General features: G+C 29.2%; 1 protein-coding gene across 4 annotated transcripts in view; it reads left to right on the top strand.

Annotated features, from left to right (window-relative positions):
• The first annotated feature begins 14,272 nt into the window (after positions 1-14,272).
• Dscam2 (Down syndrome cell adhesion molecule 2) overlaps positions 14,273-14,538 on the top strand; it is a 111,644-nt gene continuing 111,378 nt past the window's right edge. For 3 of the 4 annotated variants that reach the window (XM_064357038.1, XM_064357024.1, XM_064357030.1), the window contains exon 1: positions 14,275-14,510. In XM_064357038.1, the coding sequence (XP_064213108.1) occupies positions 14,477-14,510 (34 nt within the window). In that variant the 5' untranslated portion in view covers positions 14,275-14,476. Of the gene's footprint in view, positions 14,511-14,538 lie in introns of all 4 variants that reach the window. The other variant, XR_010334423.1, reaches the window with a different exon arrangement.

Here is a 14,538-nt window from a genome sequence, read left to right as displayed (position 1 = left end):
TGGATGAAATGGAAATGGTTGAAAAATTCTATACCGAAAATCCAGAATTAAATTTGGATGAGTGTGTGATTTTTTTTTAGAAAAACGTGATGAATACTTGCCTTAGATCCATATAAACTCATGCTGTCTGAATATTTTGAAATTCTCATAGTGGACACCTCTCTATAACGGACAACTAAAGATTCTCCACCACTGTCCGTTATTGAGAGGTTTGATTGTGTTTTTAAAAAATTGCTTAGTTTTTTTACGAGTAAATTGTTATCCCCACAAAAAATAAACAAAACAGTCACCACTTTATAGAACAAAGTAAGAACTTTCAATATTTTTTTTATTTTATTTTCTTCTCTTATTGAAATTTTTTTCTTCGTCTTTTTAATTTTTTAAAATTTCCTGAAAAATAAAAATGTTTACTATCTAAAACACTAATATAAAATGACAGTTGTTAGTTAAAAAAACAGAAAATGACGTTATTACTCATACATTTCATAAAATACATTTCAAAAACTGCTCATAACAAAAATATGAATTTTGTGTGTTATTTTGGTTGTCTGTTTGTATATTATGTATGTATTTTTTCAATAATGATAATAATGATAACATTTAATATAAATTCTAAACACAAAAAATAAATAAATATTGAAACTAAGAGCAGAAAGATAATGTAAAAGTTGTAAATTTTTCAATAATTTTTTTGAATTTTAATCAAATTAAAGCAATCATCTATTAAAAAATAAATAAAAATGTCAGTTGTAATTTTATGCTCTTATTCAAAAATTAATAACAAGTTATGACTTCGGTGCGTTTTAGTCACGTAGTGAAGTTGGTTCTAGATTTCTTAAAAACATAAATAATAAATAATTTTCTAATTTGTTCTATCGTAGAAGAAGTATAGTATAGAACTCGTTTTATAAACTTTTTGGTTTAGAAAAACTCGGATTTCGACGCGAAATGTTGTCTCTGCCATGTGCTGTGTTTTCATCTAATAACAATTGTATTATTATCATTATTATTTATTTAAAATAAAATGTAAAGTTAAATTGTAAACAAATCAATGGAAAACTTATTATACATTTTGAATTTTGCGGTGACATACCTTTGTTATTGCTTTTTTTCATTTTTTTTCTGAGAAATTGCTTTAAATTTTCCAAAAAATAAAGATTTCACATCTTGAGTTTAAAATACGTCGCTGTCTAACTTATTTTTGTAATTACGTATTGTTTACTTTTTCGGTTTCTCACTGTCAAATTTTTTCTTATTTAAAAGTAGATTGAACAAAAATATTACTTAGAAAAAAATATTTAATTAAAACATGTCACGTCCAGAGTTTGATTACAGCCTTTTGCACGTCCAACTTCCCTTTATTTGACCTGCGACACTAAGGATGTTAGTTATTGAAGCCGTCTTTACATTTTCTTGTTTGAGAGGAATTCCAATTTCCTGTTTCCCCTTTCTTCCTCGAGTTTCACGAATAAAGATTTCATCTGCTCCAAAGCCACGTCTGCTGCCATCTCGTGGTTAATGCCTACTCCAAATTAGAAAACTCTAGTATTTTATTATATTTTTACAACAAACACCACATTATTGTTGTTTACGACCGTCCTAAAAACGGCAATAAATGCAAATAGAATTTTTTAACTAGCTTGCAGGTTGCAGCGTAAATGCAGCAGACACAAGACTTTCAAGTATTGATCGCTAGAGAGCGGCTCTGATTTAATTAGGGTTTTTTGGATAAATCTAATAACGATTATTTTGGCCAAATGCAGGTGTGCATTACGCAACATTTTTAATAATAAATTATTTCATATAATAATACGAATCAAAACTAATACATTACATGAAATTTTAATTACATTGTTATGAGCTGATGTTTTTTTTCAAAACACTTTTAATTAAATCCGCATTGTTTTGGAAATACAAGCTGTCCTATAACCAATTTTTTTTTGGTTTTTATTTTTTAAACAGTAATCTCTGAACCGATTTAAAAAAAACTTAAGGGACAAGTAGGAAGCTAGAAAGGCATTCTAGCTTCCTCCAAGCACTAAAAGATAATAGCATGCCATTAAAAAAATATTATTATAACGTCATATTTTTGGGACACTCTGTATAGTCAAAAATATTTTCCTGAAATGTGTCCTAGAGTATAAATAATATCTACAAAATATCAACACTCCAACTTAAATAATAACTGAGCTACTGAAGACGGGAGCTGGGCTAGGCCATTCTGTATACAGGGTGATCATTGATATGGGCGTGCTCGATTGCACTTACACTGTCAAAGATATCGAAATGAATCAAATGGCACTGCAAATAGGAAATCAAAGTGTACGTTTTAAAATTATTTTGCACTATACAGGGTGTTTCATTTTTACAGTGCAACCTTTAACATAGTTTTTTTAAATGGCTCTCTGTATATTTGAACATATTTAAATGTACACTTTTTAGGCTTTATAAATCAGTTTAGTTTCAGAAGTTCAGAAGTTATTTAATTTTTTCTACAATTTAGTGCGTCTGCAGGCACATAATTAAAAAATCGCAGTGCGCTTGGTTTTCGAGATATTGAGTTGGGATTTTGTCTGTGTGTAAACAACTCTTGGGGGTATTTTTCGGCGACAAGACTGTCCATTTGCATGGTAGCATTACCATGCTGTGGCACATTCGTTTTGGTAAACTTTGAAGGACCACAACTTAATTTTTTCAAATAGCACTCTCTGTATTTTAGAAGGGGTGAATTTTTAAAAAGAGTTGACTAATGTATTACTTTATTGTTTAAGAACGACGTCATTTTAAACAGTATTGCAACTGCAAGTAATATCGCAAGTAATAACCTTAGTTTTTTATTTTTTTATTTATTTATTTCTATTTCTATTTCTATTTATATTTATATTTATATTTATATTTATATTTATATTTATATTTATATTTATATTTATATTTATATTTATATTTATATTTATATTTATATTTATATTTATATTTATATTTATATTTATATTTATATTTATATTTATATTTATATTTATATTTATATTTATATTTATACTTTTTTTTATTTATTTTTATTTCTGTCATTTTTATTTAATTACTTCTTGTCAAAATTTTATTAAAATTTATGTCTAGATGAGATTTCTAGGAATGCATTTTACGCGAATAATTCATTTTCTCAATAAAATCATTAGTATGTCAAAATGAATTGTTTTTCATAGCACGCTAAATTAGTATCCAAGAGATTTTGTGTGCATTTTTCAGAAAAATCTAATTATCTTCTTAACTATCAACTTTTGGAAAAAAACTAAAGAGGTAAAAAAGATGTAAAATGAGACGCTGAATAATAATTAGTAATAAAATACAGGGGGTGCTATTAAAAAAATCAAGTTATGGTCCTTCAAAGTTTACCAAAATGAATGTGTCACAGCAAGGTGATGTTACAATTCAAATATATGGTCTTGTCACCAAAAGATACCTAATACATTTGTGCACCTACGGACAAAGTCACAACTTGATATCCAAAAAACCAAGGGCACTGCGATTTTTTAATAATGTGCTTGCAGACGCACTAAATTGTAGAAAAAATTAAATAACTTCTGAACGGTTAAAGTAAATTTCAAAAACTAAACTGATTTATAAAGCCTAAAAAATGCAAATTTATTCATGTACAAATATACAGGGGGTGCCGTTTGAAAAAACTATGTTAAAGGCTGCACTTTACAAATGGAACACCTTGTATAGAGCAAAATAATTTTAAGATAATTTTAAGATAATTCGATATTTTTGACAGTGTAAGAGTAATTGAGCACGCCCATATTAATGACTCACCCTGTATGAGTGAAATAAATATTGACGCGTGGTGTCTCAGGGTTGTAAACTCGAGCATTTTGAGAGATAGTCAATCGGAAAACTCGATGAAGCTCACACATTTCAACTTGCAGTTGTCGCTGGTTCATTGGACTGATAAGCGTAGAATTGAAGAGAAAGTCCAGAAGGGAGAAAAAATTGTAAAATTTATTCTTCCAGTGCCTGCGAGCTCCACTTTGTACATTTAAATACAGAGGGTTTCAAATGTATTCGTGGAACAAAGACGTCTGTAGTTTCAAAGCATCGAATTACGCATTTAATCAGCGTCAAAGACGAAGGCTTCAATCACCATTGTTTGAAATTTCGGCCGTTATTATGAAAAAAGTGGTAATTACGGCCCCAACCTTCGAGCGAAGTTAGTTTCATTAAAAGTTGCGAGTTTTTAATCATAACTGCTGGCTTACCAGTACACAAACTTTACTTTATAAATCACGCCAAAAGTAGCGGAGAAAAATCGGCGCGGATTTCTCCACATAATTACGAATTAACAAGGCGCTAAAATTGGAGCAATTTAAGCGGATGTTTTTTTAACGGTTTTTATCTACCCTCAAATTCAGAGATTTGTTGGAAACAGAGCGAAGCTGGAGCAGAACGTGCGGTGAACCCTAAAAAAGGGATATAAGAGCGCTTGAAGGGAACAAACTTTTTTCCTAAAGCAATAAAATTTCCTCAATGGTCGATTATAATTAAAGGATAAGTTTTCTTTGTCCGAGTAACTTGATTATCGGGGCTTTTAGCGCAAATAATCGTTACTTTTATTTCCCCAGGTGTAAAACGTCGCAAATTCCTCATTTCTAATTATAGCCTTGTCGACTTCCCCTTGCATTTCAAGTGGTTGTGGTATCTGCCCTCAAAGAAGGGAAAATTTCAACAGAATCGCCTCATCAGCACATAGTGCGCGCGAGATGATCGATAAATGTTTTAATAAATTTTATTAGGAGGCACGCTCGCATTTTGTTAATAAAAATAATCACTAAAGGTGTATTCATTTATTTTCAACGCGATATTTTAATTAAATTAATTGCCGACGTTCGCAGAGTGGCATCGGGGCTTTAATTTGTCACGTATTTAATAATAACGCTGAAAAAACAATGGAAAAAATTAATTAAATATGATGAAAACGGTGTCGAATTTCAACATCACTTAAAAACTGGAGCTGCAATTTTTCTCGAAAAGCATAAATTTGCAGGAATGAGGGTGACGGTGCTAATTAAACTGGAACGATTTACTGCGCACAGCTACAATTTTTATGAATATGTTTCACATTATTTTGGCGATAAATTAGGGATTTTAAAATAAATCAGCAAATGGAAAACCGGGTGGGAATTTATTGTGAGTATTTTTGGCACAACTCAACTACAATTATTTTACATTATATTTGGTTTTTAATGAGGTAAGGAAAATAACGAAAAACGTTAACCCGGCGCATCCACCATTTTTGTCAAAATTAATTAGGTTTTGTGGCGTGAAATGACTAGTTATAGAAAGGTCAATGTGATTTCAGTGCGAATATTGTTGAAAATGAGGTTGCAGGAAATTATGTTATATTTTTCCTTTCTTTAAATGACTTAAATGTTTTTTTAAGTACCAATTTTGTCAATAAATATCGCGAGAACTATTTGAGATAAAAACAAACTTTAAACTTCATATTGTAGGAAATTTATTGGCTTTAATTTTGTTTGTCACTAGTTTTATCATTGCACGTATTTTTTTCGACTTATAATCAAACAAACATAAAAGGTACAATTTTCCTCCCGGCGCATCCACCATTTTTGCCTCACAACAAAATGAGAGGTAATGATTGTTTTTAATAAAGTTTATTGGAATTAAATGACTAGTTGCAAAAAATGAATTATTATATTTGATATGTTTATTATTCTATTATTCTACATATGTAGAATATGAAAATATAATTTTATTATTAGTCCGCCGCATTAACCATTTTTTTGTTGCAGCAAAATTAATAATTTACTTTTTTTGATTAGAATACTAATACTGCATATACTTTATGCAGTCACAAGTATAACTTTACATATTACACCACAAGAAAGAAAAAAAAATTCTAATTTTGTCAACAAATATCTCGAAAACTATTTGAGATGAAAACAAAGTTGAAAGTCCTTATTGACACTTTCTTCATCTTTAATTGTGTTTGTTACCACTTTTGTTCTCGTAGGTACCGTTTTAGAGTTATAAATAAAAAACATAACAAAACACCAATATAGTAACCCGGCGCATCCACCATTTCTGCATCTTAATTAAATTATTTGTTTTAATAAAATTTTGTCCGAATTAAGTGTCCAGTTGCAGAATACCGAATTATAATGTATTGTTAACGTGTTTAAGAGAATTCGAATCTAAGTATTCTACATTATTTCACAGATAATGAAACTAAAATTGATCATTAGCTTGAGACAACCAAGTTGCAGGAAAATAAATCATTATTTGTAATATTGTTTTAAATTGGTACACTCTTTATTTACTTAAAAATGCAATATTACATATTATGCGTATTTCCAAAGAAATTCAATGATTTTTAAAAGTGCTAATTGCGTCAATAAATATTTCAAAAACTTTTTGTAATAAAAACAAGCTTGAAACACCCTCTTGCTGAAAATTTCTTCAGTTTTAATTTTATTTATCTCTAGTTTTATCTTCATACTTCCCGTTTTTTCGAGTTATAAGCGAAAAACAAAATAATCACATTTTATAACCCGGCGCATCCACCATTTTTGCGAAACAATTAAATACGTGGTTTTATTAAAATTTTGTTTGAATTAGGTGTGTAATTGTGGAAAAGAGAATAAGAATTTATTGTTAAAATGTTTAACAGAATTTGGAGCTAAGTATTCCACTTAATATTTTTATAGGAAATAATGGGACTAACAGTTAATTATTAGCTCGCAACATCTAACACTTTTCAGTTGCAGTGAAATGGATAATTATTTCTTATATTGTTTTTAAGCGGTATATTCTTTATTCACTTTAAGACACAATACTATTTATTATAGGTATTTCAAAAGAAATGTTGTTTTAAAGTGCCAGTGTTGTCGACAGTTATCTCGAAAACTATTTGAGATAAAAACAAACTTAAAACTCCGTCTTGTAGGAAATTTTCTCTTCTTTAATTTTATTTATAACTAGTTTTATTCCCACACGTTCGATTTTTCAATTACAAGCGATAAAACAAATAGGCACGATTTTAACATTTCAGCGCATCCACCATTTTTGCATCACAATTAAATAATTGATTTTAACAAAATTTTTGTTAAATCAAATGTTTTGACAAGTAAATTGCAATTCATTATTAATATTTTTAGGCTAATTGGGTTTCAATAATTAATTAATCTACATATTTTTTAAGCGAGAAAATAAAAAGTAAAATATTATTGACCCGGCGCATCCACCATTTTTGCGTCTTAATTTAATCATTGGTTTTAATAAAATTTTGTCCGAATTAAGTGTTCAGTTGCAGAAAACCGAATTATAATTTGTTGTTAACGTGTTCAACAGAATTTGAATCTAAGTATTTATGATTTGTAATATTTTTTTATATTGGTACACTTTTTATTTACTTAAAAATGCAGCATTACATATTTTTAAAAGTGCCAATTGCGTCAACATTTCAAAAACTTTTGAATTAAAAACAACCCTGAAACGCAGTGTTGCAAGAAATTTCTTCAGTTTAATTTTTGTTATCACTAGTGTTATGCTCATATGTACCGTTTTTTCGAGTTATAAGTGAAAAACAAAATAGTCATATATACCCCGGCGCATCCACCATTTTGCATAACAAATAAATAGGTGGTTTTATTAAAATTCTGTTTGAATTAGGTGTGAAGTTGTGGAACAATGAGTAAGAATTTATTGTTAAAATATTGAACAGAATTTGGAACCAGGTATTTCACATAATATTTTTTGAAAAAAATAATGGGTCTAACAGTTAATTATTAACTCGCAACTTCTAACACTTTTCAGTTACAGTGAAATGAATAATTATTTGTTATATTGTTTTTAAACGGTATATTCTTTATTCACTTAAAGCCACAATATTACATATTAGAAGTAATTTAAAAGAAATGTTGTTTTAAAGTGCCAGTTTTGTCAACAAATATCTCGAAAATTATTTGAGATAAAAACAAATCGAAAATATCATTTTGTGGGAAATTTTTCAATTTTTATTTCGTTTCTTGCTAATTGTATCCTCACACCCACCGTTTTGGATTTATATACGAAAAAACATAAACGGTACATTTTAGAATCTCGGCGCATCCACAATTTTTGCATTACAATAAAGTTATTGGTTTTAATAAAATTTTGTATCTAGTTGCTGAAAAGTAAATTACAATTTATTATTATATTAACTTTTAAGAAAATTCTGCTTCAATTATTATTCTATACAATATATTTTTGAAGTAAATAATGGAACTAAAATATGTAGTTGATTATTGGTACTATTTTTGCACAAGAATTAAGTGATGATTGTTAGAATCAAGTGTTTGTTGCAGAAAATGAATTGTAATTTATTAGTAATAATAATTTTAGGAGTATTTGGCTCCAATTATTCTACTTAATATTTCTTAGATAGTGAAACTATCTTGTAGTTGTAGTTGTAGTTGATTGTTGATTGTTGTAATATTTTTTGAAATTGATGTACTTTTTATTTACTCGAAGATGTAAAAGAAATTTGACGTTTTTTAAAAGTTTTAATAATTTTGCCAACAAATATCTCGTAAATTATTTGAGATAAAAACAAATTTGAAACTCCGTCTTGTAGGAAATTTTCTTTTCTTTAATTTCATTTATAATTAGTTTTATTCTCACACGTACCATTTTTGAGTTTTTAGCGAAAAAACAAATGGGCACGAGTTTAGTACCCCGGCGCATCCACCATTTTTGCATCACACTTAAATAATAGCTTTTAACGCAATTTTGTTGAAATCAAATGTGTGGGCAAATAAGTTACAATCCATTATTAATATTTTTAGGCGAATTGGGTTAATTGGGTTAATTAATCTACATATTTTTTAAGCGAGAAAATAAAAGTAAAATATTATTAACCCGGCGCATCCACCATTTTGCCTCGTTGATTAAAATTGACCCTGAAATTAGCACCAACGCAAATATATTTAAATGAATTTCTGTGTTTGGGTTCAACTCAAAAATTGTTATTTATGGAGTCGAGTGCGATCTCCCTCGAGGAGAAATCCTCCCAAGTGGATAATATCTCTCAGCTCATGTGTTCCTAAATATTTTATCCGACACTTCTAATGCACAGCTATTCTTGTTCATAAATGTCATATTAAATCGATTCAATTTCAAGGCAAAAAAATTAAATAAAGTGCTTGCAACTGATGAGGAAAAATAGAGCGAGATTAGCCTAATAGCGAGCATTATTTAGTAGGAAACACATCTGTAAATAACGAATTATTTAGCAGCAGCAGTGGCAGCAAAACCTGAGCTTCTTTTCGCCTGAGTTATGCGATAAGAATAGCAGATACGGTGTTTTCCAATTCAACAAAAATGTCAGTTTAATTAAAATTCAATACAGCGCTGCAAAATTCCCCTTTAATTACTTTCGTGTCTTGTCTGGAACTTTTGATATTGTTTAAAAATGGTGCATCATCAACAAAACTTTTGTTATATAACCCGGGCTGTTAAATATGCCGGGAATATAAATCAGACGAAATCTGCTACCGAGTAATTTTGCACCCTAGTTCATTACTCCTTTTTAAGAGGAGAGTGACGTTTCAGCCTCAGATTACAGCAGACTTTTCCTACGTCGATACCAAGCGGCTCGCAAATCTTTCAACATTTTTTAGCTTCAAATGTAATTAACCATTGATAGTGGTAATTAAATTCGTAATCGCGTGCTAATTGTACTTAATTAGAGATCAGATGCGAATATTGATTACTCGAAGTTTGCAATTTGTGATACTGTCGAACAAGAGTGTAATCTGCATATCAACACAAGCCAAGCGATTAAATTATTATTAATTAGGCGATTTATTAAATTCTAAGCCGCCGCTTGTATCGATTGTAACAGCATTTAAAAATAAATGTTTGCCGAATGCTATTGGCCTGTAAACATGCAATAGAATGAAGATGTGTGTTTGTACGTCTGCTTTAAAATTTCAAAAATGTAGAGCAAAATATACGTGTTTACTGCAATACTTGTATAGAAATGCGTCCGAAAGGAATATTTCAAGCGAAAAATACCAATTAGTTATTTACGAATCTATGCTGAGTTAGGTTTTATTTTATAGGAATACGTTACATGCGAATAAGTACGTTCGGAAGTATCTACACGATTGTATAATTTTATTTTTTGTGAAATTAATGTTTGTTGCGTATGGAAGCCAATGAAATAGCCCGACTTGTTAGAATTCTGAAGGAATTCCTTTGAATGCCGGAGTCAAAGGAAATGAAAATTTTGTAATTATTATATTTTTAATATAAAATATTATTCGAAATGCTATTTGTTTATTTCACTTGTAATAAAAAATGATGATTTTGTCGACAAATGTCTCGAAAACAATTTGTGATTAATTTTGGAGTCCATTTTTGCATTACAATTAAATGATTCTTTAGATGTCACTATTTTCTAAAAAGTGAATTAGAATTTATTACTAATTTGTTTAAGAGAATTCGGCTCTAATTATATCACATTTTTCTAAAGGAGATAACGAAATTAAAATAGTTTATTAATTTTATCCCGGCGCATCCACCATTTTTGCATTACACTTAAATGCGGAAAAGTGAACAAAAATTTATTGTTAAAATGTTTGAATTTGGATCTAAGTATTCCACATAATATTTTTTTTAAGAAATAATGAGACTAACTGACACTTTTCAGTGACATAAATAATAATTATTTGTAATATTGTTTTAAATCGGTATATTCTTTATTCAGTTAAAGGCGCCACACTAATTGTAATAATTATATTTTTAACATAAAATATTCGAAATGTTATTTATTTATTAATTTATTTCACTTGTCATAAAAAACAGTGATTATGTTTGTGAATGATTGTTTGCTCTAGGTCGTCAAGAACCAATCTTTTTTACGATGTTTAGCTGGAGTAATATTTCTCTATTTATTTACTCCGATTTTTCTTATTTCGTTCGTTAACAATTAATTAGCTTGAGTGTGAATTTTAAATGAAATGAAATGTGCGATGCGGTTTTATAACACGCAGGAGTGGAATATACGAGTTAACGAAATTAGAAATAATTCACTTTCCTGCTCGATTTTAAACCATAATTCATTGTTTTTCTTCGTCGCGCAACGTTGCAGCAAGTTATTCTCGACCAAGTTGTTTTATTTTTAAATCATAAAAAGCCTGTTGCAAGGCGACTTTGATATTTCGCGTTTTCATCGCCTTGAAAGGAAAATACTTCGTTCTTTTTTCGTATACCACTTAAAATCAATACGCAAAAATATTGACATGTTATGTTTAACAGTTTTTAGTTGTCCATTTTACGAATTTTACTTTAATCGTGTTGGAAAACTAATTAATTTTAAACATGTTAACAGGTGTTTAGTGAAATTACAATATTACAATTTGTACTCTAATTTAATTGTAGATATAGGTAGAAATCGATTGTACTTCTTTCTTTTTACTATAGTATTTTTCATTAAACGATATTTAAATTAATGCAAAAATGAACAGTTTTTAGACCGAGTGTTATAGAGGAGTTTTTATCAGTTTTCCCTAGATTATCTAAATTTAGCAATTTTCAAGACATTTACACTTTAAAAAATGGATTTGAATCTTTCATTTCACAAATTGATTTTTTTATTTTGAGATATTTTGGAATCATATATAAACGCAATAATTCACCTAAAACGCAAATATTTTCAGTTCAAAAGTCGGCGAATTAGCTCGAGAAAACATTTTCTTCCACTTTTTTTTAATTTAATTCTCTAATTTTTCACCAGATTTCATCAAAAGATACCGGACGTATAAGTTGATCCTACAATTTTAAAATTGTTTTTACCTTTTTTGTGACTTTGGCACGTTTTTGGCCAAAAATGGACATAATTTCTCCAAAAATCACCAAATTTGTGTATTTTCTAGTCAAAAATAGTGGATGTGCGCAAATCCTACTGGAATCGCAGTATCCATGATTTTTATTAACAATGTTTTCATGGACTTTACTAAACAAACTCAGTTAACTAAAAATTTTTAGACATAAATTAAATATTTTTATTTAATTTTCTTTATAATTTAAGAAAAAAGTTAAATACATTTAAAATTGATAAAGTTATACCTTTTTGAAGGAAAGGGTGTAAACTAAAAATTAAAGCAGAGTAAATATTTCATAAAAATTGGAATAGGGAAAGCTGTCAAAAACTTGAAATTAAAAAACTTGAATAAAAGCACAATAAAAGAACATATTTTTTCATTTAAAATAACAACATTGATAACTTTAAATCAAATAACTAAATTGAGTGTATAAAACACAAATTTTTCAATAATTGTTAACACCAGACAATAGCGAAATATAATATTCTTGTAAGTAAGTCTCGACGACTTTTTGGATACTTGAAAAACCCTCAATGTCTAAGCTTTCCACCCTTCACACAAGGAGTTTTTGTGCGCGTAGTATCTGAGGGATGCAAAATCGTATACATTGTTACAATTTACTTCTCAAATAAAACTAAATATTTTTTTAATAATAATAATAATAATAATAAAAATAATAATTTATTTCTATCAATTTATACAGATGTAGTAACAAAATTGATACGAAAAACGTCAGTATTATGCACAGAAATAACAATAACATAAAAATAATTTTAAGACATAAGTCAACAGACCTGTCTATTATAGAATTCATTTAAAGTATATGGTTCGAGATCCAAAATGTAGTCAAATATTTTCTTTTTAAATAAATTTAAATTACAAGGTGTGCGTAGATGCACAGGTAAACTATTGTATAGTTTTATTCCTGCATAATGAGAATTTTTTCCGTCAGCGTGAGTTTGTGTCTTGGATACTTTAAGTCTACTTTGCGAGTGTTGTACTTATGGTCGTTAGTGATATTAAATAGTAGATTTTGTTTAAAGAAAAATAAAAGTAATCTATAAATGTATAAACCAGTTACTGTCAAAAAGTTAGTGCTTTTAAAGATGTTCCTACAAGTTTCATTATATTTTAAGTTAAACATAGTTCTCATGACTTGTTTTTGAGCAACAAATACTTTTGACATCTTTCCACTTTGCCCCCAAAATATTATACCGTAGCTTAGTAATGATTGAAAATTTGCGAAGTATATTATTCTTAGTTGTTCAATGCTAATGTATTTTTTTAAAACACGTATTGTAAAATGTACTGAGTTTAATTTTTTTAATAAATTATCTATATGATTAGTCCAGCGTAACTTATGGTCAATGCATATTCCCATAAAATTAGTTTTCTCTATTAATTCAATTTCTTTAGATGATATTACATTTTTATTCGGTTTCTCTGTATTCTTGTGATTACATATTGCAAAATGAATGCCGTAGGTTTTATCAAAATTTAACACTAATTTATTTTCTTTAGTCCAGTTTATTACCTTATTCATGCATATCTTTGCTTCTTTCATTGTATCTGTCATATTTTCACCCCAAATTAATACGTTTGTGTCGTCTGAGGCTTTTAAAATGTTTAATAGGTCGTTTATATAAATTACGAAAAATATTCTGACTGTTTTTAAAATTTAGTTTTGTACAAAAATATCTGCACACAAGCGAAAAAACGAGTCGAAACTTTTAAACGAATTGTGTATAAATATGTCGACCAAAGTTAAAACCCAGTTTCATTGAATGGCTTCAATTTTTCGCAGAACGTTTGCATAAAACGTAATTATGATAATTTCACATCCACGTATGCATAGAGTAAAATTAATTCAGCTGCAAGAACAAGAACCAACTTCACGAGTGACGACTAAAACCTGTCTAGTTTTTTATAAGAGAATTTGCTTATAACTTGCTAAAACGGTAAAATATGAAGACGCGAAGCGAAAATAGTGGAAATTCAATCGAGTTGTGATCTTGTTTCGTGTTTTCCGTTTGACCAGCGGTGAATGCAAACGAAGCAAACTTTTCCCGATATTTAAAAGCCTGAATGTACATTTATTAGTTGACAAAGTTGTCCGCTTTGGCGAACTTGTGCGCCTGAAATCGAACATTGCAACTCCTTTTTATCTCTCCTCAGGAAATTTATCGCGAATTCGGAGCCGATTATAACGAAATTTCCATAAAAATTCACACCGTCTCAGCTCGTATCCAGTAAAGTTGTCCTTTGTCCTGGAATGCATTGTCGGTAGCATTGATTTAGTAAGCTGGCATGTAATTATCGTATGTAGAATTGGCGTAAATGAGACACCGCCCCGTTGGATTGCGTCTGGCGCACGCTCAGCATCGCGACGCTTCCTGCTCCAGTGGCTGAGAGTTGATGTATCGTGGAGAGACGGACATAACAGTGGACATGGCATCAACTCTTTGTCGACGTTCACAATCCTGAATCCATCTCAATGATTTGCATAAACTCTACTTAATAAAGCGCGAACTCTGTGCTCATTTCTGAACAAACGGGACATTTTAACATGAATTAATGTGTTCGTGAACTAAAGAATGTTGTTGTTCCTGGTTGTGGGGATTCTTATAGGTAGGACTGATATTTATTATTATTGTTC

Source organism: Tribolium castaneum, chromosome 1, assembly GCF_031307605.1.
Source record: "Tribolium castaneum strain GA2 chromosome 1, icTriCast1.1, whole genome shotgun sequence".
Classification (NCBI taxonomy): domain Eukaryota; kingdom Metazoa; phylum Arthropoda; class Insecta; order Coleoptera; family Tenebrionidae; genus Tribolium; species Tribolium castaneum.
The sequence above is the reverse complement of the archived record's forward strand: the minus strand, read 5'-3'. Positions and strand labels throughout refer to the sequence as shown.